Raw genomic sequence first — 24,846 nt, forward strand, 5'->3', positions numbered from 1 at the left:
TGCCTCGCCTATGCTAATGAGCGTCCGGGAAAGTTGTGTCAATTATTATTCTTGCTAATGATTCATACTCCTCCTACTTTGGTTCTACTCCCATTTCCTGTTGCACAGCTTCGTAAAGTCTTCAGCTGAAATGGAGTCATTTTTCTAAAGCCCATTTGAACTGATTTTGACCGAGCTCAATTGAATTTTAATAATCTGGCTGACAGACCTTGTCATCAGAAATCAAGACCGACTTTGAATTTCTTGTCGAACAGCATATTTTTCATACAGGACCTGAATCTGATCATTGCTTGGAAATCTTCTCTGCACATTTGCCGCAACTATTTGTTGTGATATTTGTTGATTCAATGGAGCAAACCAAGCAATTGCAGACATCATCGGGCATAGCTAATCAAAGTCCATCCAAACTTGATGAATTATGCCATCTCTGCCTGGTTTGCTTTTCAGTATAGAATGCAAAAAAATGAATCGAAACGGACCCACGACCCAATTAAGGAGCCAATAAGTCACTCATTGTTTGTTCATAACATTTAAATGTCATGAAAACAAGTTTCCACTTCAATATTTGGACTAATCTTCCTCTCTTTGAATTTCCATGTCCAGTCAGAGCGCAATCAAAATTAAATCCCCCCCCTTCTAAACTCCCCCTCTGAAGTACGATGCCTCTTTTGATGGTGCAAACCCATTTTGTGATCTGCAGTAATGCAACAGCGATAAAATAAAAATGGTCTGCCAAGCTCTCCATTCACTATTAACACACATGCGCTGCCATTAAAAAAACAGGTCTGGACAGACTAAGCACCAGGGGTTGTCGAAAAAGTGTCAGCCAACATGTCCACCTGTGCCAGCAGGAAAGACTTCACTTGTCTGCCACCATGCTGTGCAGAGCTTTCGGAAATGATCGTCAACCCCGCTGGGCTTTGGTTTTCTTCTTCATCCTAGGGCTCAGTTTAAAAAAAAATAAAAAATCACCCCTCACGTGCATATCAAATCCACAAGTGAACCTTTTCATTTGTATAGCCAAAGCACACTTGATGGAACTTGGCTCTGTGGCTTGTGTTCTCCATCTTCCTCCCTCACACTTGTCCTTGCTTCCTGTGTGATATTTGTGGCGCCCCCGCTGTCAGCCCAGATGCCCCACACTCCATGAAGGATAAAGGCCTCGTGTAGAATTCGAGGTTCTGGCCAAACTTGGCTGTTTTTCCTTCGCGTGACCTTTGCTGAATGTCATTGCGAACCTGGACAACATGCTGTTCCATGGTCTTTGTTGGCATTGCGTTCCCTTTGTGTACTGATAGTGAGTCACCCTGACAAAGATAATCGTTTTATTCGTCGTTCGATAATCGTCGGCCATGTTTTGTCGCTCATATCAAATCTCTGAGTGGCACATGATGGGAGAGCTCATCTGTTGTTTGTTTGCTGCATCAAATAGTGCCACAAGTGAGAAGGGCTCTGTTTCAAGCGCTTGAAATGGATCCGATAAGTGAATGGATCATGGGAACCATTGTGATTCCAGCCTGAGGTACAAAAAAAGAAAAAAAAAAAAGCTAATGATGTGAAATTCTGTTCCGCATCCTCTCTGGTCTCATCAATGTCCCTGGCATTGCTTGAGAGTTTGCTTCTGCTCAGCCGGTCGGGCCGATACCATCTCGCCTTCACACAATTGCTTCGTGTAGCCAGGCAACTGACTGGATGTTGTTTTCCTGCGTCGGAGTGTTTGACCTTCACGAAGGTGGGCACGTGCCTTCATGGAGGTGGTCAATGCTGTCATCATGGTTGAGAATGTGACAATGCCTGTTGCTTCCTTATACAGATTGAAGCGATGCCGTTTTTCATATTTCAGCCAGTCAGGTTTTCAAATTTCAAGACGTTTTGAACTCGATGTGTACTCGCTCGCTGATTCGTAGCTGCCAGCCCATGAGCAGTTCCTCAAAGTTGAATAGCGGCTGCCTGCGCCAATATCATCTTTTACGCTAACGAGTATTTAATGTGTTTTTAACACCACGGTCATTCCAGTGAGTGAATTACATTTATCACAGTCAGATGTGACGCCTTGTCCCCCAAGCCAGATGCAGAAGGCTAATACGTCGAAGTCATATTTCAATATTGTCATCCCCCCGACCCGCGAAAATAAAAAGCGTCTGTGTCGTCTGTCAGGCCACGAAAGAGCTCAAACTGTACGACAACAAGATCATCGAGTGCAACTTTGCCAACAACAGCTGGGTGTTCATGAGGCAGAGGATAGACAAGAGCTTCCCCAACTCCTACGACACAGCCATGGGTAAGTTCTCTTTGTTCTTGCTAAGTGAGCAGCTGTTGTGTAAAATCACATCGAAGAAACTACAAAAGGTAAGTCCAGATTGCGACGTTCTGTTTTACTTCTCAGATTCATTCCGTATCTGTCTGTGGTTTGAAAGATCTGTTCTCTTCATCCATCTGATTGCAGTCCCATTATTGTCCTTCAACATTTTCATTCACCTGAACAGATTCAGTACCGTATTTTCCGCACTATAAGGCGCACCTAAACACCTCCAATTTTCTCAAAAGCCGACAGTGCGCCTTATAATCCGGTGCGCCTTATATATGGACCAATATGGATTCGTGGATGAGGACTAATTTATTAAAGTAAGCTTTTCGTGTTTATTTTGTGTGTTGTGTGATATTAACGTTTGAGCAACGTTGAGTTATTTATTCTATGCGCCTTATAATCCGGTGCGCCTTATATATGGACAACATTTTAAAATGGGCCATTCACTGAAGGTGCGCCTTAGAATCCGGTGCGCCTAATAGTGCGGAAAATACGGTATTTTCTGGTTGAATGTCAAAGCTCAGCAGTGGCGCACTGAACACACATTCACTGCCCACCCGTCTCTTTCATCCATCGCTTTTTCTTGCCACACTGAAAGTATCCACGTTCTGACTTTACACATGCCAGTCCGTACTGATTGATACATTGAAAGGATGACTTGATTGAAGAGGATAAGAAAGCGGGCCTTATTGAGTCTTATGTCTTCAGGCTGCCCGGTGTGCCGATCTAAGAACCTGTAGCAGCTTTTATCTCAAGATAAGAGCAATCGCGCTGCAATTCTGCCCGCTCCATCTAATAGTAGGCAGACCATTACAGCCGTCTCCAGCATTAGCTTAGCTGCAACCACGTTTGACATCTTTATGAACAAGTCTGTTCCTGCGCAACTAGCAGGATGTCATTCAGCACAAGCTGGTGACTCTAAAACACGTCCACAAGCTGCATTGTCGGTAATGAGCACCGTATTTTCCGCACTGTAAGGCGCACCTAAACACCTCCAATTTTCTCAAAAGCCGACAGTGTGCCTTATAATCCGGTGCCATTTATATATGGACCAATATTGAGACACTACAGCAGGCGTGTCCAAAGTCCGGCCCGCAGGCCAAATGTATATATCTTATATATGGACAAAGTTTTAAAACGGGCCATTCATTGAAGGTGAGCCTTATAATCCGGTGCGCCTTATATATGGGCAAAGTTTTAAAATGGGCCATTCATTGAAGGTGCACCTTATAGTGCGGAAAATACGGTAGTTAGCTCAAGATGATTTACCTAGTCTATTTAAAAGAAAAATTCAGTTTCCAACAACCTGGCCCTCACTATTTACACTAGAATAGGCTAATCGATATCGGATCGTTAGAATAATCGTAATAGACTAAACGTTAACACCATCCGCTGCTTTTATGTACAAGACTTGCCAATGTCAAGTTTGGACTGGCAGTAATTAGCCTTTTCATTGTAAGCATTCCAGAATGGCAATAATGTCTTTCCACTCCACTGCATGTTTGATTGTATGTTTTTTGTGTGTGTGTGTGTGTATTATTTTGTTGCCAAGTGAAATAAGTCACTTCTCTAGAAGTCAACCTCTTGTTACGCCGAAAAAAAGCTGGAACAAATCCCAAAAGAAGATCTTTCGATGAAGGCCAAATGCTCATCTGTCATTCATTGTTATCCCGGCTGCTATTGGTTGTCGCCACTCGGGTTAATCTCATTCACCGCCAGCCGTTTTCGATCTTTTTGGAGTGATCCGTGACAACACAGTTGTAGAAGCCCTAAAATGTACCTAAAGATTCTTCTTTCACTCCCAAATATAAAGCACAGTTCATAATAGCTCCCACGCAGCGTCGACAAGAATTTCCTCAAGCCGCTCCTTGACGGTTATTCCTCCCACCCCTTGTTTTTTTTCCCCAGCGGTATGCAAAAGCATCCAGGAACCCGTCACCAAGAAAATCTTGTTGGAATACGTGGACCGTTGCCCTCAAGCAGTCCAAGCCCAAACCCGTAAACACCAAACAGACCCGGATTCTGAGCTAATGCCCCCTCCCCCTCCGAAAAGACCCAACCGGTCCATCCAATAGACTCTACTGTAGTGAACCAGGTCTGGCCGCTCTGGACTTTTCTTCAACCGTTGATCATCCTTATCACCAGCCACCACCTGCCTAATGGAAAATCCTATTTTAAGGCGTCCATATCCACCCACCAACCTGTCTGTGTGGTTACATTTAATTGACCTTGTTTTATTGTTTGTAGTTTTATTTGCTGGCGTCTTGTTCAAATAAACCAAGAAAAAAAAAAAAAACATGTTGATTTTAATTCTGAGCCATTTGCGAAGATGGTTGATTGCCTTTTTTGTATTCGATTTGCTTTGAAATTTTACCCACGTTATTAAAAAAAAAAAAAGATGTCACTTTGTTTCTGCCTCTGCAAGGTTTTGATTTTTCCAACGAAAAGGAGAGCACAAAACAGATCTGGCTTGGATGTGAAGACTCCAAGTTGTCCAAATGAAGGCCATCTGTAGATTTAAAGGCTACACAGATGGGCGGGGATGTAACACAGTGATGACACACACTTCACAGACAGGACAAGTGGAAAATCAATCTGCTCCCCCCCCCCAAAAAAAAAAACTACAGCAGAATCTGCTTTTATTTATTTATTTATTTTATCTGAAATGGAGTTTCCTTATTTGACACCGGATGGATTGATTTGACCATTGGTGATTATTAGAAATGATATTGTATTTTTTGATGGATTTGAATGAAAATGAAAAAGTCTTTGGTGTAATGGAAATGATGATCAATGTTTCACGATGATAAGTGAGTAGGAAGTCCATCGTAATGTTTACATGAGACACCGCAATCAAGACTTGTGCGCCGAGTCGGAAGACGATGTCACCGAGAATGCTAATCCAGCGAGACTTGTTGGAGAAGCAGAATAAATCTGCCCAGATGAGGTGTGCCGTCAAATTGATTTAGCGCGACTTCCCCATAGCAAATGTCATTTTTCCTTCGACAGCTAACCATTTGAGACTGAATGAAGTAGTATGCTCCATATTTCCTCACTTGCTTCAAGATGCAATGAATCAACAGTTTGAACATACATTTAGGGCAGGGGTCACCAAACTACGGCCCGCGGGCCGGATACGGCCCGCGGGACCGTTTAATCCGGCCCGCCAACCCTGAATAAATTGTATTATTAAACTGTTTTTTTTTTTTTTTTTGCTCATTTTGCCTGCAATGACTGCGTTTCCCCAGTAGAAGGGGGAGCGCTCGCTTGCGCATTTACTACCGGAAGCCGTGTCAGAAAGCTCGGTGCACACTCACAAGTGCGTGTACGGACATGGCGCACTCGCGCTCTATTTGTATCAGTCCCGAATTTAGAGCGTGGGCTGTGACGACAGCATTCTTGTAATTCGCGCGCTGAGCTTTCAGATGCAGTTTTGCGCTAAACCCACCCACAAACCTTCCCCTGGAATCCTTCCGTTAAAATGTCGCCCAAGTAAAGCAGGGTGAACACAGTGCCGAGCGTTTAAAAGAGTTGCCAATTTGGCTCGACGTACGCGACGTGACGTTCAGCCACATGAACGTCAACATCTACCCGTCACAGATCGAGGTAAACGGACCAACACCTCGGATCTCGCCTAAGAATTGCCACAACAAATTTTACTCCAGACTATGACGCACTATCAAACTTTAACAAAAAAGACAGCGGTGTCTACAAGCCTACTGGAACCTACAAAAGGATTATAAGGAAGGAACACAAGAACTTTAAGAGACTGCTCATATGTGTCAGAGAGGTTCTGCTCTGACAACTGAGCTGAACTTTTGTCTGTTAAGATTGTGCATGGCACAACAGAAAGTTAATGTTCCATGGTTTTTTTTCTATGAAGAACCCAGAGAGAGTTATTTAGTTATTATTTATTTCCTGTTTTTTCTGTGAAGAACTCAGAGAGGGTTTAGTTATTATTTATTTCATTAATAGTGTTATTATTTGTTTCCTGACCTTTTTTCTGTAAAGAACCTGGAAAGGGTTATTAAATAACCGTTATTTGGTTATGTGTGGCTTTCTGGAAAACAATAATTTTTTTAAGCTCCCCTACGATCGTCACACTTTTTCTGTTACAAACTGCCACCGGCCCGCCATCAGAGAAGGGAAAGGTTATGTGGCCCTCACAGGAAAAAGTTTGGGGACCCCTGATTTAGGGGGTTGTCTTCTTCACCTACTGATATATTCCGCTGAGTGAAGACGATGGCCACTCTTTATTCCTTCCGCCTTCCTTATCCAGATCCCCAAAGTACCGTATTTTCCAGACTATAAGGGGCATGGGACTATAAGGCGCACCTTCAATGAATGGCCCATTTGAAAACTTTGTCCTTATATAAGGCGCACCGGACTATAAAGCACACCATTAATGCATCATGTCAGATTTTTAATCCAAATCAAATCAATTCTCCATTTTATCTTTTTTAGTTCAACTTCAGATGCAACAAATAACTTTATAATCATGAAATAATGATCCATCGTCTTTTTGATTCATGATTCATAGGCTTCAGCGGGCCACTTATGATTGATTTCATGACACATTGCTTCGGGCCAGTTTAGGAATTTGGTCCATATATACGGCGCACCGGGCTATAAGGCGGCTTTTGAGAACATTTTTGGTTTTTAGGTGCACCTTATAGTCCGGAAAATACGGTAGCTCATGCGCTGTCACCCAGAGAGCTGATTTACTTGTCAGCGCTCAACTCTGTCTTAACAAGAAGTGATGAAGGAGGCTACCTGATGTAGTCAATACAATTACCTCGAATATTTCTATTTGCATGTAAAGAAAAAAGATGCAGAAACGCGTAGGTCTGAAATCTGCGTCTCCGGCACAGATGTTATTCTCAGTCTTTTTCGGGGAGCAGAATGTGTGTTTATTTTGAGACGGAGGCTGACGCAGTTGGGTTTAGTCACGCCGTGTGCAGGATGGAGTGAATGGAAGTCATTGGAGTGGAGGCTGGAACAAATCAAGTGTGCATGTCTTTTAAGGCCCTGCCACAGGCGACTGTTGTTGTAATAGCGGGGATGGATGAGATGCACTCGCGAGGTGGCCCGACCCCTTCCGGGCTGCACTTGGAACTTAGCTGACTCTCATCACCTTCACCTTTTTTTGCATCACTGGGAATATCCTTAGCATTAATAATGCCAAATAGTTTCTCAGGCGATGGCTGTGAACTTGGAAACACAACCGGGCGAGCGCAGGTGGCACCGGCGACATTATGAGACTCGGCGTTCTCTCTCGGTTAGGGCGCCGCAACCCGCGAAGCACATATTAAATCATCTTTCTTAATCTACAATGAGGTATTTATATGTTGTCGGTCAGGGAAGATCATTGGTCGTCATTGCTCCGTAAACTAGAACATTGTGTCCTTTATCAGGTAGCTTGTAATAACAACGTTTGATGCGATTATTAATACGCTTAGATTGGAAATTTAATTGCACACATTTTTTCCAGGTTTTATTCAGGGAGTCAGGGCACCACTAATCTATTATCACATATTGCTTGAGGGAAAAGGTGATAACGCCACTGATGTCTTCGTGGAGGGGGAGGAGGTGGGCAATTAGGAGGTGGTGGTTTGTGGTTTGTCTCCATCATTTGCCGCATTGTTTCCATGGATATGTTAATGCACATTTGGACTCACAGCTTTTGACAACAACACGACACGTATTATATTAGGTCTTGAGCCACTGAGTCCCAAGTACCATGGCGCACAACTGTGTAATTTATAAATAAACATTTGATGGCGCTGAGTTTGATCTTGGAAGAAATGAACGCAATATGTTGAAATTAGAACAAATTGTTATTGTGTGTGTGTATTCTGGAGAATGTTAATTTGTTAGAAAGAGCAAAAATGAATTTTTTTTAAAGTTATTAAATAAATAAATAAATAAATTTAAAAAATATATATATAGGAGAGATATTTTTAATCAAGCTAAAACAGTCTATTAACGCAAGAAAGACATCTTCAAACGTTTAATTTCACAGTGGCTGCACAGCAGTAAAAATTGCAATTTTCATTTTTGATAGACCTCCGATTTGTAGCTGTGGGCTTTTGCTTCTATTAATTATGACTTCATACATGTCAAAGTAATTGAGGAAATGGCCACAAAAGCAATCGCTGGACTAAATTGATTGTAAACAACTCACAAAGTAAACGGCATATTTTTGGAGAACAAAAGTGGGAAGTCATTTATTGCCAACTCCCCCCCAACAATAGGTTTTGTATGGAACTATGGTTCTTACACGCACTCAAGTTAATAGAGTAAAGAAAAAGGTTGAATAGCATTTTGCTTTTTCCACTCTTTCCATCTCCGCTTGCAGGATGCTAACAAAATTGCTTCGCACCAAATTTGAAGGTGGACGTGCAACAAATTTTGATTTAAGGGTGATGACGTAAAGTGCCTGTGTGTTATTTTCTTCAGACTAACATAAAACATTCAAATTAAATAGCAAATATGCTGAATTTGTTTTGTTATATGAATATCTTAATTATTTAAATAACGATGGTAACTACAATTTTTAATACTGGTGGACAATCTCATATTATGTTGTCCAGGCTAGCTTTTTGTTTTGTTGACTACCTCCGGCTATGACTGCATATTTACAACTGTTAATTTGTAGTTACTGCAGGAGCTTAAAAGTCAATTAAATTACATCTGGGGGCCTTTAAGGCAACGTAAAATGTAATTATTGCTTTTAAGATGGCAATCTGCAGTCACTCAAGTAAAGAGGATTTCACTTCATTGGATTTCGGTGATGAAAGGAGACATTTATGTTTTTATGAGGTAAAGTGAGGTAAAGCTTCAAGAAAATGAAGTGGACTTTCCTTGGAAAGCATCACCAGGATTTTCTTGAGTGTTTCGTATAACAGCGGCATCTTTGGGAAGCCATGTCGATATCAATTTTATAATTCAGACTGTTCGAATCTCTTACTGTCCGTCATCCGAAAAAGACCAACTTCTCTTTGCTAAAAGAAAATATTCTAGCTGTTTATGTCCCATTTTATATGACATTTACTGTACTGAGTTTCATCACTATGTCCGGGAGGGCAACAATAACTGCCGTGCATGTCCTACAATGGACACAAGTTTGACACCACAGTGTTAAAATCAAATACACTGAGACCTCAAAGGTCAAAAGCAATCCGTTCGACAACACTGCTGACCTCTCATTTTCAAATACAATTTCCCCCCAAATAAATAACAGAAACAGTCACCATTATAGAACTGTACTGGCAGTGTTTCCCCCCCCCCCCTAGAATTCCTTAATGTACACAAAGGATAAATTACAGCACACTATAGCATTCACTTATCACACTGGTTGAAATCAGTCTGGATTTTTTAGGCAAATGCAGTTTACAATTTGTTTTTTAAGCAATGAGCAACAATTTGTACTTGTATGGGGTGTGTGGTGATATACTGAAGAAAAAAAAAATCTGTTGCTAATTAGTAAACGTGGTTTTACACCTCAACATTTGCAATTATTAGCCCGCTGCCGCTAGTAATTATTCCATTTGCCATCATGTGAAGGTTACAGATGAAAACATGAAGAGCAAACATTTGTTTTTTTTGCTCAGTTGATTGCTTGCAGAAAATAACCCTGTGAGATTTGTAGTGAAGTCTTCAAACATGCAGGTCAAGCATTTGAGGACACACCATGAAAAATACATTTTGTTCATCCTCTTGGCAATGTGCATCAGGGAAAATAAGCAGCTTTTTAGATGCCAGTCATGCCTGTTAAGCCATATCTGATTTTGGATTGGGGAAGGAACATTTCACACTAAACCTTATTTTTTTTTAAATGTAGAACCTTTTGTTGTTCACAATATAGTTTGTAAAAAATGTAGGCTTTACATCACACATGTCATTATGGTTGGAATACACAGTAAAGTAAGTTAATTTTTTTTTTTTTCCTCTTGCCAACAATAATTGTCCCTGCAGGTAATGAAGCTTGAAGTCTGGAATCACCTAAAATTGGTCATCAACACCTGCAGACTATAAAAAAAAAAAAAAAATTTCTAGTAAAATCTGTTCTGACAACAACAAAAAAACTAATCTATTTCTGTCATTAAATTGTTGTTTTTCTACATCCCCGGAAATGTATTCTAAACAAGAAATCTTCACATTCAACTCAGCAGTCATGCTCACAAGCGGAACAAATGCTCCGGCACTAAAATGTGTTGTGAAATTGCAAAACAAATCGCAAATGGACACATTTTTAAATTAGGATTCGAATGGTCTAAGCTCTCTTTGACAATTGGACAGAAGGTTGATTTCTCTCATCCTGTATGCATGGGTGTCAAAGTGCTGTTCGTCAAATTGACTATCTACACTCAAGGTCAGGTTTGACGGCTCGGTCCGAATGTAAAAATCACCCCCCCCCCCCAACCCCTTTTAGTGAAAATGTTTCTCATTCATGGCAGTAATTTGCCTTCTTTGTCATTACAACCCATTAGAGATAATAGAACATCTAAAAAGGGGCACATCATGGCTGAGAGAACACGAGCGCCAACATCCTGTTTTGTATTTCAATGGGTCTCATATCAAACCAGAATTCAGATTGGCTGATGGTTTTTGAACCAAAACTGACCCCTAGCTATCAGTAAAGGTTTTAAACATCATTCGAAAATCAGTAAAACCTATTGCGAAATAACCAAGCTGCAGAATGAAGATTGAATATGTGACAAAAGTTAAATCCATGCCATAATAGTGTGAGATCCCCCAAAATATTCTCAGCTCAATATTTAAAGGGCAGATTTATTAATACTTTCTTCAAATTCAGATGATATTTTTGCCATTAAAAGGAAATGCTAAATTCTAAATGGCAAACCGTTTTTGATTTCTTTTCCAATGTCACTTGCCGGTCCACTCAAAGCGCCGTTAATGTCACAGCAGAACTTTTTTTTTTTTTTTTTTTTGAACAGGTTCATGCTGTTCCCCTCTACGGGAATGCTTTTGATTTCTGTCAGGCAGACCTCTCCGCGGCTTCCAGACACACTAATGACACGGCCTGGAGTCATCGGCGGGCTCTTTGGTACACGACGGTGAGCTGAGAAATGCCGGGCTTCATTTAGCCCTAAGCGTTTTGCCTTTTACTTTTTTTTTTCTAGGCCTTTTTTATTGATTGCGGCAGTTTTGAAAAAGATAAAAATAGATTATCCCCCCGCCATTCCCCCAAAAATTTAATATGTAGTTGCTGCATAGGGACAATTCAGTAGGCTATCATACAAAGCTCATTTTTCCTCCATATTATTTTAAAATAACCTGGACAAATAATTTAAGAGAGAGTATGGTGCCCTGAGCAGGGTTATACATTTTTGATTTTTTGATTATACATTTTTTATGATAGGGCAATATGTTCTCTCATTTATTTATTTATTTTTTTAAATGCCTTTTTGTTTTTATTTTCTTTCATTGACAAAACAGTTTATCCAATTTTTGTTATTTCGTATCTAGTATCTAGTATCTAGTTATTAACTACGATAACCTTGGACACCAATATTGGGGTTCCGGAAAGAGATGCCCTCCATGGCCAGACGTGAGTTGAGCGCATTACGTAAGCTTTGTGGTGGGAAGAACCTAAGAGGGAACAACATTAAGTGGAGTGAGACTGTGAATGTCCTCCAGCAGGTCATTTTTCGAGACAAATGGTCAAACATGACAAGCAAAATGAACCTAAATCAACTCATCTGTCATCTATCACTCGAAAATGTCTGGCCTCAGTTTATAATGTCGGACAATTTTGGCTCCAAGACATGATCTCTAATCGGCTTGAATGCAAAAAAAAAAGAAAAAAAAAATATGGACCCCGGCTTGTTCTTTGTAATGATTATGGACAAAACGCTGCATACGGCACCAGGATGGAATATTTTAACATTTTGCTTAATTTCCCAATGAATAATGCATGGCTCTTTGTACTAAAGGTCAGGCATATGCCACGAGTTCATGCTTGGTTAAAAATCTATACTACTTTTTATCCAAAGCCTGCTCAGCCTATAATTATGAATTTGAACTTTTCCCAATACATATTTAAACTTTTGCGCACGTTGCCACCATTTGCAGTATAGTCCAATGTGTTTGAATTAAGGACGGGAGTATTCATTTGTGTTTATTTTCCACTTTCCTTCTGTCCATTAAACAAGAGAAAATACCGTATTTTCCGGACTATAAGGCGCACCGGACTATAAGGCGCACCTTCAATGAATGGCCCATTTTAATCCAAATCAAATCATTCTCCATTTTATCTTTTTATTTCAACTTCAGACGCAACAAATTACTTTATAATCACAAAATAAGGATCTTTTTGATTCATGATTCATAGGCTTCAGCAGGTCCATATATAAGGCGCACCGGACTATAAGGCACTATAAGGCCTTTGAGAAAATTTGAGGTTTTTAGATGCGCCTTATAGTCCGGGAAATACGGTAATAGAAAATAATTAATTGCATAGTTCATGATTAAATTAGTCGACTGTAAATGCTGTACATCTTGAACGAATTGTTTGTTGGTGATGTATTAATGCTACTGGTCTATTCATGTCCATCCAAACTCTTAAGGCTAATCTGAATCTCTCGCGTTTGAAAATGTTCAATGTAGGTAGCAAAGAGCATTTTTCTTTTCCATGTAATCTTTCCTGATGCGGTAACCCCCCCCCCCCTTTGTTTTGCATTTACTGTGCACAAATAAGCACCCTTCAACATGCCGCCTTGTCAATTTCGTCACACCTCCTCCTCAACCATCAAAAGTTTCCATGCATACATTAAGGCAAGATGTGGAAAATGACAGCCTTTCCACCCTTTTTTCAGCTTGTCTACCACCTAATTTCCAACAACCTGTATTATAAATGATGTGGTTGCGCAAGTGTGCACACCCTCTTATAAACGCCAACACAATCACATTTCAACTCATGTTAAATGGGAGTCAGCATATACCTGCTCGAATTTAACGGACCTCTGATTAACCCCAAATCAATTTGTCTTCTATTCCTGACATTTTTTGGATTTTGGTCCAATTTCTTAAAGTCACACAATCCTGGGATTTCCTGGGGTGTGTAGACTTTATATACCCGGCCGGCTCCACTTGGATCAATCAAAATACCGTATTTTCCGCACTATTAGGTGCACCGGATTATCAGGCGCACCTTCAATGAATAGCCCTTACTACTTGCATGTCAACTGACCCACCTTACGTCCCATATTTCTTCATAAAGGTACCATATTCTGTCTCATGTACATTAGACAGTGAAATGTGTTCTCCATCCCTGAGGAACAATGGCAAGTCGCCCTGGATTGATTTCGATCTTGTGTGCTTTAGGCAACGAAAGCAACTGGAAATTAATCATGTACTGTATATTTTTAGCTGTAGGAGGAAACTGGAGCAAGACCCACAAATACATGGGAAAACACGCACGACAACTTCCTTGCTGGGAAGCACTTTGGTTAACCACCGTTTTCATAGGAAAGCTTCTCCTAACTTACCTGTTTATCAACATCGACCCAATTCCTAGTCACTGATTTCATTTCCCCATTTGTTCATTCGATTAGATACTTGCAGAGGGAGTTGCCGTAATTACAAACTATTATCAATTAAAAGGGAAATGTCAACTTTGTTAACCACTATCGGTCTGAATAATAATAACTTCACGATTGCAATCGTGTTTCTTTCGGCCATTTGAATTAGAAAAACAATTTTGTGATGAAAGAGAAGCCCAGCTGAAATATTAAAGGGAAGCCACATCTATTATAAGAGTGAAGTTTAAGGAAACTTAACTTAAGAGAGAATGGTAAACAGTTGAGGGAAGTGACATGAATCACAATTAGTTGCATCAGAGCTTTAAAGTTGAGCTGCTGTGTTCACCTGGAGTCTGCTTTGCACGCAGAACAGAGGTAAAATTCTCCAAGCAGACATTAGTATGCACTTTGCATCTAGACGCCCCGATGTAATGGACAAAAGGAACACTTCTGCATTTTTTTTTTTTTTTTTGATGAGATGCAGAGGAGGGTGAGACTTTAATTGCTGTTCACGGGGATCTGGGACAGCACAGCAAAAACAGTCCCAGTCACATGATTTAAAAAAAATAATAATAATGAGACTAGAGAAAATACATTTTGGGCTTAAACTAACGCTGAATTTTTAGTCATTGGAAGTTATATCGAAAAAAAATCAATCAATGTAGAGAGCACAGACTGTCATTGATGGGCCTGTCTGTCTTTATTTAAAGCCACCCAAATGTGTGAATGTACAAGTACAGCGTGTGAATGTTCTAGTATGTAACACATTGCGCAAAATGCACAAATCCACGTCTGCCCATTATTTTTACATTGCAGCGGGAAATCTCTCTCGCTCCGGCCCAAGTGCATATATGTGCGTTTATATCGATCTATCTATTTCCATTGTCCCTTCTCAATATAAGTGACTCCTCCTGCAGACTTAGACTAGACTGGCAATGCGGCTTTAATAAGCGGTGGCTTTGTTTATGAGGGTCTCCTGACTGTGAAGCTCAGATCCCCGTGACCATGTACGACGACGAGGAGGCCTGCTATTAGGCAGGAAGCCGTAGCACCACTTATTGGAAGTAGATGTTGTTACCATGACGCCAGAGCTTCAGAAGTGTTAAGCGGAGCAGATGTTAACTGTTTTCCACACCTTTTTTTCCTTTTGAACGCCGTGTCCTCGCCTCGGTCGTCATCTTGCCTGAACCTCCCAGTCATCGGCGTTTACCGATGCGGATTCGGCTTCCTCGTACCTATTCGCATCTCCTTGGGATAATCGGCTGAGAACATTTTGTTATTATTTGCCGCCTTCTTCCTCTGTTGTCAAATCCTTCCCTGTGGATGAAATGATGACGTTCTGCTTTTGTTTGCGCTCAACCTTGCCTGTGTCATTTAGATCCCCTCCGTAGTTGTCATGCCAACGGCATATCTGAGGCCGTCGTGCCGATTCGACGGAGGGTTGGGAACGGTTGCACTTCACAGACGGGCAGGTACGCACGCGCAGCCGCTCGGTCCGCGCGTTGTCGTCTTTTGGCAAGATTTGCTAACGACAGATTGCAAAGAGATGCTCAAATTATGTATCGAGAGCGGAATGACTGACAAACAGTGCCAAGTTCCATTTCATTTCTGAGTAGACATCAATTTGTGCCTGGAGCACATTACAAATACCGGATGAAAGAAATGAGGCCGGTTAATTAGGTGAAATGACTGCATGTATTAGAAGACAGGACATCCATGCATATTTAAAAAATAAATGGCACCAGTAACAGACAATTTTTTGCAAGGGGCCCCAAATTCCTGGAAAACCCGCATCAAGCTATGCAAGTGCAATTTACATCCTCTGAAGATAAAGTACAAGAACATAAAAATCACTTCAGATACACGGTTGCATAAATGACTGTACTTTCCCGAGTATGTCCATTACCCAAGGGGTTGTTTTTCAAATAAAAATGAAGCTGACTATACCCTTTTTATAGCATCTTATAACGGTCGACAATAACGTTGTCTCCCTTGTTGCTAGAGAGATGTGACTTAATGAATTCCTGGACAGATGGAACCGCCCTGCCCGTCCGTCCTTTTCCACTGCAAGGTCGGGCATCCTGGTCTCACACCTCATGCAGGATGTGTTACACCGGGACATCCAGGCCATCTGCACCCCCTTCTGCCCCCCCCCAAAATCCCAAGGTGATCTCACTCACACTGGTCCTCAGCCCCCCTCCCTTCACCAAAATTGCTTTTAAGAAAGCTCAAAGTCCCTTTTCAAACGATCAAATATAAATGCTACATTGAAGTTCATACAGAAGTTCCTAGACGAAATAGTTTTAGGGCACCTCCTTGAGTGGCGATAAATATTCTGTTTAGTCAAAGCCAGTCGTATTCCCCAAATGGCTCTCAAAAATGGAAAGAAATATCACTGCAGTTGGAGATAAGGTTTATCACTCCTGCAAGGTGCCTTATTGAGTTATTGTCCATCTGAAAAGCTGCCGTTAATTTAACTGCTACGTGAATGGACCAGGCTTGATTCAATACAGCAGAAAGAAACTTTGAAGTTACTAAAGCTATTCAGCTCCGTCACAATGTTGCGGTGGACCGAGGAGACGAGGCCCTCTCGGAGGAGAAGGCGCCAATAGAAAATGGAAGTAGAAAGAGGAAAGAAACACGGATAAGGAAGAAAGATGGCCGACGACGTTTCTTTCGGAAGGGTCGACCCAGAAGATGGGCAACCTTTAAATTGGTTGCCAGAATACATTTACTGAGAATTGAAGCAACAGCTGCATTGTTCTTCCAAATAGGTTCCATCAGGCAAGTTCTTCTCACTTGGCAACTGGACTAACACTCCAGACAAGTTTAGACTCGCACTAAGATTATTTCTGCCACTTTCCGGTCCAGGATGAAATGGCAGACAGGAGGAAAGTAGGACCAAAAAGCAAATGAATGACAAAAGATGCCAGATTTATTTTGACCATTATCATCTAACACCATATAATGGATCGTCCACAAAACTCTAATAATCCAAACAATCTTGTTTTTAATAACTTCATTATTAGAGTCGCATTGTGCTTTATTAGCTGACGTGTGATTCTCGGTTTATGAGCTAGTCACCGTGGAGTTATCACAGGAAAGTCAATCCAAGTCTAGTTTGATTGGCTGCCAAGAAATCAATGGAATTGATTGGTAACTGCTGCCACTTAGGGTATTTAGTGACTGATGTAAATGGGAGGAGATTGTCCTTCAACAAAGACCAGTGCTTGGTCAAGATCACAGAAAACATGCAAATGAAATGATTCATTTTTGAAATGACTGATTATTGTGGCTGTTAGTGACAAAGATGTTTAAAGTGATTGTTTTCATCCCAAAAAGAAAATGCAGTTCTTTTTTTTTTTCATGTAACATACCAGACCAGCTGGCAACTTTATTTATCTTGCTATATTTGCACAAATGGTGGCCAAGCCTGCTTATTTACTCAACTGCAGATGGGGGGGACTTCTGCTTGCAGTTCCTTACGAACGCGCTTTGTCTCATCAGTTTCTTCTCCCGCCATGTTGAGTACTATACGCCTTTGATTGGCGGCAAATCAAGGTCCAACCTCGCGCCAGACTTGCACAGAAGGTAAGCTCATTAATACTTCACAATTACTGTAATTTTCCAATCATTTGAGCCTGCTTATGCAACTCTGTAGGTGCTCCTGTTTTGGTTAGCAACTGAAATGGAAATCTTCTGAATTGAAACAAAGGCCATATTGGGTTTTTTTTCCTTTCGGTAATAGGCACACTGTGAAATACCTATGAGCACATCTGCTTCAAATTTCACCAAACTATGATGATGACCTTATCTCAATGGACTCCTGATGCTTTGTGCGAACATACACAAGTTGAAGCGTCTGTCACCTTGCAACAAACATCGATGCTACCCATGCACAGACGGCCTTTAATGGCCGGTTGGATTTAATTCAATCCCTCCATCACCAATGCTTCTAGAAGTTCATCAATCGTAGTACGGACCAACCGATGGTGCAGCTGTTCCAATATGGACGCTTTACGCATTTCACTCGTGCGCTTGCATCGTTCTCGACGATAATAAACACAGAATTAGGAGAAAGTACTGAGCTTTTTCATGAAATGCATGTCAAGTATTTCCAGGCACATTTGACACGTGAAAACCTTAATCACCCATTTAGCCTGAAAACCTTAATCACCAGTTTAGCTTATTTGGAAAAATGCTAATCTTCAGATCAGTAAAATACCAATAGGAGTAAAGTTTAATGCCATGTTCTGTTTCTCCCTCAGAGTGTGTGCTCCAACGAGGCTTAAAAAAAACCCCGAAGGGAAGATGTAAAAAAGTCACCGACCAAATTCAGTGTCACGTTAATGTGAGGCCTGAGGCGGGGAAGGAAGCACTTAACACGTCACATATTAACCTCTGGATTACATTCCATTAATTAGTGGCCTAAACTTCCTCCGATGCTCAGACCAAACACATTACGCAGAAGTTTTGTGTATTCCTACGACAGACTTAACTGTATTGTTTTTGCTTTTCCTCTCTCTCTCTCCTCATGGATCCAGAGTGAGTCAGTGGAGGACAAAATGTTATGTAGCACAGATGGCCAGAAGCTTTTTGCCTGAGCCACCGCTTATTGCTCACTAACAGGTTAGGATGCCAAAAGAATGAGTGGAAACTGTCACAACGTTTGGTGGGGCCGCACCGTGTGGATGCAAATGATCGTTTATTAAATGTAACTTTTGAGTTGGGGAGTGTGCAGGTTGCTAAGCAGATGCAGCGATTTGCATTTTTTAAATAACATCACTTTACTGCTGTTAATTAGATTCAAATAAGAGTTTTATCACAAATAATTAACATGAATTATTTAATAAATGACAAATTAATTGGGATGTGATATTTATCGACGTACTCTGGTGCTTGTGAATGGCAACAATGCACCCAAGAAGGTGCTGGAGAAATTGTGGCGTGCTGAATTTTCTTGCTGTGAGTCAGAAAGAGACACGATTTCAACATCGATAGATGTGATGCTCCTTTTTACCATGCATGAGGATCACTACTGAGTCATGACCCAAAAAAAAAACTTTTTTACTCATTAAAATTTATACTCACCTGAATGACAATTGTCTAACAAAGGCCATGTTTGCCTGATTTCCAAAACGCTAATTCAGCCCTTGTGTCAAAAACAAAAAAGGCTGACGTGACTTTGTGATGTTTGCCAAATAAACACATGGAAATCAGATGCTTAGAGATTTGCAAAGCCACTTGACAAAGGTTAATTGGTCACTTAACACACGCACGTATGACCGCCCGCACGCACGCACGCACTGTTGAAAAGAATTTAACTTGTCTTGTTCCAAATTGACTTCAGCACTGATGGCAGAAATTAAGTTGGCCAATTAGAATGTTGTTGTTTTTTAATTTCAAGATGGCAGCCCCCAGCAAAGTTATCAACTGATTACCTTATTGGCCCGAATATAAGATGAGGTTTTTTTTCATTGAAATAAAACTGAAAAAGGAGGGGGGGGTTCTTACATTCGGGGTCTCGACAAAGGCTTTTTTCAAACTTGAGTCCTGAAAAAGAGGGGGTCGTCTTATAATCGGGGTCGTCTTATATTCAGGCCAATACGGTAATTGCTTTGTCTGACATTGCCTTATTGAATTTAAATGAAAGTAAGGTCAATTATGAAGTATTGTAAATTCCTCAGTGAAAATGACATCAATATGGGTAGAGGTGAGTCCTTTTTTTTTTTTTTTTTTCCCATCGCTATGTGGCAACTAGTAGCAGGACTGGAGCTAAACCAATCATTTCATTGGCTGTTTTGACGTGTTCTGGTTTCAATTCTATTAAAAGCTTGAAAGCAAAACGCTGCGTAACCTTTTGTTTCTACGCCCCCCCCCAAGTCAGGCTTCTAATCTTAATGTCATTTTTTCCGTATTTGATGCTTTATTTGTCTGAACTCGTCGATCTGCATTGAAGAAAGCAGCCTGGGAATTCAAGGAGGATTTCTGTGCGTGTGCACTGACTGGCCGGCCAGCTTGGAAAGTGGATGCAGGCACGTGACGTAGCTTAGAGGGAGCGACGCCTTATAAAAAGTGAGAGGACTGTGGAGAGCACAGAGCGTCTGGAGGAGCCGCGCTCGCATCCTCCACTTCAACGCGCACACCCAAACTAGTCGAATTTGCATGAAAAATGGCAACCAAGCTTCCTTTGTATTAAACCACACTTTGTTTTTGCTTCTTTTTACCAAATCTTAGAAAAGGCTGGATGTTGCGCTTCTACCTTGGATTAACGCGCAAAGATAAAAGGGCGGATCTGTGCACCGGAGGGAATTATGTAAGGTAAAAACATCATTTGAATCTTTTGGTGCTTTTTTTTTTTTTTCCTCAACTCATTTATATGTGTTTTGATTATTCTAATGCATTAGCGGGGGTTTCTACATTAAAGTACATTATGTTTCCACAATTTTGGAACTAATTACTAAATGGCATCAGTAAGTGAAGTTTGTTCTTTAAAATAATGCACGAGATTTTAAGCCTGACAGAAATGCATGTATATAAATCTGATATCAGGGGAAAAAAAGGCTGATCATATATCAAATAGAAAAAGTGTGAAATTTGTTGAAATGTTTGTTACTCAAAAGAAATGCTGCCCCCCCCCTCTTGCTGCAATTATTGTATACTATTAAAAACATTAGATATACTGTACTTGCAAAAAAATATTTAGATGCACGTTTTAAGCCCCCCCAGTATCAAATGATGTGTTATGTGCACGGAGAGCAGCGTCCTCATGGGAGAAAAATGAACCCCACCAAAATTATATTGATTCAAATTGATTTTTTAAACTACATAATTCCATTTGATTTGTAGTAATGCATTAATATAACTGTTGTTTATTGGGTCTCACAAGTACTGCTGCAGCCCCCTATTAAAAATACATCTACTGACCAAAACATTAGGTACACCTGCACAAAAATCCCATTTGCATGCAAGAGGTGTGTCTAATATTTTAAATGAGATCCCCAATAACAAGGATATAACATCAGGTATGTTATTTATTTATTTTCTTTAAATATTCCAATAAAAATAACTGCAGGTGTTAAAACGTATAGTTTTTTTTTTTCCCGTTCTGCTGCATCCCCCGTTTGGAAAAACGCATTAAATGCACGTCAACGCCTGCCATCTAGTGGTGATTGGTGATATTGCAACTTAAAACTAAAGTCGAACCTTGCGTTATGATGACAAATGCGATTTAAAAAAAAAAATGGATCAATCATTCGTGGTGTTCCTAATGTGATTACCCCAACCATGTCTGAGACAAATGTCCGTCCGTTTCCAGGTTGGTGTAGGTTGGTCCTCTCGTCTCTCCCAGCAACATGCAGTCCGTGCTGGATGCTGTGGCCGACACCACCTTCCGGACTATCACCTCTGGTTTACAATATCTGGGTTCCAACGACGCCAACTACGATGATGCCGTCAGTGAAGTGGACTTCAAGGGCGTGTTCTCCCTGCAGAAGCCCTTGTCCTCCTTCCGCAGCAACGCCTTCCCTGACAAGATCCCCCCTGACGAGGAGCTGATCCTCAGGGGATTCTACCCCACCAATGCCACAGAGCTCCTGTCCAACCGGACCACGTTCCGGGACGAGGGCAATAACATCCAATGCGGGGAGAACTTCATGGACATGGAGTGCTTCATGATTCTGACGCCCAGTCAGCAGCTGGCCGTGGCCGTCATGTCGCTCACCCTCGGGACCTTCACAGTCCTGGAGAACCTGGTGGTGCTCTGCGTGATCCTGCAGTCGCGCACCCTCCGCTGCAGGCCCTCCTACCACTTCATCGGCAGCCTGGCCGTGGCCGACCTGCTGGGCAGCGTCATCTTCGTCTACAGCTTCTTGGACTTCCACGTGTTCCACCGGAAAGACAGCCCCAACGTGTTTCTCTTCAAGCTGGGCGGAGTGACGGCGTCGTTCACCGCTTCTGTCGGCAGCCTCTTCCTCACCGCCATCGACCGCTACATCTCCATCCACCGACCTTTGGCCTACAGACGTATCGTGACCCGGACCAAGGCGGTCATCGCCTTTTGCATGATGTGGACCATCTCCATCGTCATCGCCGTGCTACCTCTGTTGGGCTGGAACTGTAAGCGCCTCAAGTCCGTGTGCTCCGACATATTCCCCCTCATCGACGAGAACTACCTGCTCTTCTGGATCGGGGTGACCAGCGTGCTGGTTCTTTTCATCATCTACGCCTACATCTACATCCTGTGGAAAGCCCACCACCACGCCGTGCGCATGCTGAGCCGCACCTCCCAGAAGAGCCTGGTGGTGTACTCGGCGGACGGCACCAAGGTTCAGACCACGCGCCCCGAGCAGGCCCGCATGGACATACGCCTGGCCAAGACTCTGGTGCTCATTCTGGCGGTGCTGATCATCTGCTGGGGTCCCGTGCTGGCCATCATGGTCTACGACCTCTTCTGGAGGATGGACGACGACATCAAGACGGTGTTTGCGTTCTGCAGCATGCTCTGCCTGCTCAACTCCACCGTCAACCCCATCATCTACGCCCTGAGGAGCAAGGACCTGAGGCACGCCTTCCTCAGCTCGTGTCACGCCTGCCGGGGCAGCGGCCAGCAGCTGGACAACAGCCTCGAATCGGACTGCCAGAACCGCAACATCTCGGCCAACAGGGCCGCCGAGAGCTGCGTGAAGACCACTGTGAAAATAGCCAAAGTAACAATGTCGGTGTCCACGGAGACGTCTGCCGAAGCCGTGTAACCGGCTGCCCAGATTCGAGGAAAGTGGGGAAACCAGATTTGGAAAAAATGATCATTTTGCGTTGTAGTAGAGCAGATAATCCTTTGTTTGATGACTCGCGTGTGAAATTTGGCAGAAATACTCACTGCGAGGCTTACTTTAACAAAAAAAGGCGCTAGCCACCTGTTTTCTTGATATCTGTCCATATCAATTGATATTTTTTTTTTTTAGGACTATTTCAAGGTTCAAAGAATTACTGGGCGAAAATGATGACTGCAGTGGTTCCGTTTCCACTTCCGTGCAAATGGGAGTTTAAATTTTTTTCTTAAATTGTGAGTATATTCATACCAAATTTCATTCATTTCTTTATCATCAACTGAATGATTCTGGCCTGAAAAATAATAAATCTAGCATTGTTAGTGTGTGAGCACAATGTGTGCCCAAGTGCCAAAATGCTTTTACAAGGTCAGACTGGAAAGAATTCTTCAGTTCATGATAGTCCAATTAGTGAATGCATTTTATATTTTTGTACTGTGACTTCAGGTTTTGAAAACAATGTATTGTCACGTTGGGAACAAGGGGCTACTGACATTTTGAATTCCACACGGCTTACTGTGTGCCATCTGCACCATGAATACGAGAAATAGTCGCTTTCTTTTCCTCTCTCTCTCTCTCTCTCTGGCCTTGAGTTTCTCACGGGCGTTTATGTACATACATTCTCATAATTAAAACAGGTCACTTTTTATACTTCTTCTGACAACACTCAATGAGTGGCAAGTGTGCAAGGGAGTGTGTGAAATGAATGGTGAGGTGTGCAATGTGGGGGGGGGGGAAGCGCTTCTAACTCGAGAAAATAAAAATAAATGCAGCTTTTTTTTCAATATGTGGTAAGAACTATTTTTTTTAATGAATGGTGGTGAGCACCGTTGTATCTATTTGTTTATTTGCTCGCCGTTGGAGATTGTAGAGTGTTACAATCAGCAAGTGCACAGTGTTATAATGCAAGAATAGTGTCGCAATTAGGGTTGGGCATTTTTACAAGAATGTTTTTTAAATATACAGTTTGTTTGGATCCAATCTTTGAATGTTCTGAACTCCTATGCCCATACCAGACTCATATAGAGCTGGAAAAAAAGGGGACATGACAATCAATCAATTGATTATCTAATGCCCATCCCTAATTCAAATCCTAACGCTCAGCTATTTGTGTGGGCAAATATTTTGAACAATAAAAATGAGCGAGGGCGCAGTGTGCTGGTCACAACTGCGCGAGCTGCTTTCATCTCATGTCTGCTTTTACTAGATTGTATGTGTGTAATATTTTGTGACTTGGTGATATAGTTCCAACCCAAAGCCTTTAAAGAAATCATTCCAGTGAGTTGTATCCAGTGCTACTGTTGCAGCAGGTCATTTTTGTTGGTTTGTTGCGTAAAAGCCATCCATACTCTGGGCTCTAGTGAAGTAATCTTAGCGTAATGGAATTATTGTCTGCTGTTCATTTTATGTGTAGAAATAAAATGGATGAGGGGTGTTGCCAGTTACAAAAGAATGACAGAATTTCCCCAAATAAGTAATGTAGTGCTTTTTATTCTAGGAAATTGACAGCACAATTGTTTTTCTATTGATGTGACGCAATCCATAACAGCTCTGTACCAGTAAATGCTTTTGCTGCTTCTTGTATTCTTGAATAGTGAAGACTAAAAAAAAAAAAAGGTCAACTGTCAAGTGACTTTCTGTACAGTGGTGGGAACGTGAAGACTCCTCAAAACTACAAAAAAAAAAGTCACAATCGCTCAAGTGTTTTTAATATTCCTGTTTCAATAAAGTCACAACTAATTGTCATTGTCTGAAGCTATTTGATCGTTTCAAGTATGAACAGTTGTTTGTCTGTAAATATGATTTATTATTACCTTCACGGTTTACTCTGCTCTATCTTACACACAGCCATTATAAGGATAAAGTAAAAGGAGGGATGGATGGAGAATCTTCAGAATGTAGGATTTTAGCGCCATCTAGTGGTTCTTTTTATATATTTTTTGCTCAGCCATATCATTGTTATATATACATATATATAATATACGTGCTTTAGTTTAAATTGTACAGTATAGAGTACTGTACACAGTACTCCTAGTACATGTAAGAATAGTTAAATTATTACCAATTCAATTTATTTTATATATTGGCAAATTAGTTTGTTTTTAATTATTTTCAAATCATTTCGAAAAACTTTCTTTAAAAGGTAGAGGAAGTGTATTTCACT

At 41.4% G+C, this 24,846-nt stretch overlaps 2 protein-coding genes across 7 annotated transcripts in view; both read left to right on the forward strand.

The window, feature by feature from the left end:
- Positions 1 to 5,256, forward strand: part of rngtt (RNA guanylyltransferase and 5'-phosphatase) — a 39,968-nt gene extending 34,712 nt beyond the window's left edge. For all 3 annotated transcript variants that reach the window (XM_061270002.1, XM_061270000.1, XM_061270001.1), the window contains 2 exons: positions 2,158 to 2,281; positions 4,217 to 5,256. In XM_061270002.1, coding sequence (XP_061125986.1) covers positions 2,158 to 2,281; positions 4,217 to 4,383 — 291 coding nt within the window. In that variant the 3' untranslated portion in view covers positions 4,384 to 5,256. The remainder of the gene's footprint in view (positions 1 to 2,157; positions 2,282 to 4,216) is intronic.
- Positions 5,257 to 6,504: 1,248 nt separating this feature from the next.
- On the forward strand, positions 6,505 to 24,428 carry cnr1 (cannabinoid receptor 1). 4 transcript variants are annotated; one of them, XM_061270003.1, is made up of 6 exons: positions 6,505 to 15,326; positions 15,857 to 16,020; positions 17,362 to 17,445; positions 19,814 to 19,929; positions 20,092 to 20,175; positions 21,173 to 24,428. In XM_061270003.1, the coding sequence occupies exon 6, from the start codon at positions 21,210 to 21,212 to the stop codon at positions 22,605 to 22,607; it is 1,398 nt and encodes a 465-aa protein (XP_061125987.1). In that variant the 5' UTR covers positions 6,505 to 15,326; positions 15,857 to 16,020; positions 17,362 to 17,445; positions 19,814 to 19,929; positions 20,092 to 20,175; positions 21,173 to 21,209; the 3' UTR covers positions 22,608 to 24,428. The 4 variants fall into 4 exon arrangements, with proteins under 4 accessions (XP_061125987.1, XP_061125989.1, XP_061125988.1 ...); XM_061270005.1 differs by lacking the exon at positions 19,814 to 19,929 and having other exon boundaries at positions 6,505 to 16,020; XM_061270004.1 differs by lacking the exons at positions 6,505 to 15,326; positions 15,857 to 16,020 and having other exon boundaries at positions 16,037 to 17,445.
- The last annotated feature ends 418 nt before the right edge of the window (positions 24,429 to 24,846 follow it).

This window comes from Syngnathus typhle, linkage group LG22, assembly GCF_033458585.1.
Source record: "Syngnathus typhle isolate RoL2023-S1 ecotype Sweden linkage group LG22, RoL_Styp_1.0, whole genome shotgun sequence".
NCBI lineage: Eukaryota > Metazoa > Chordata > Actinopteri > Syngnathiformes > Syngnathidae > Syngnathus > Syngnathus typhle.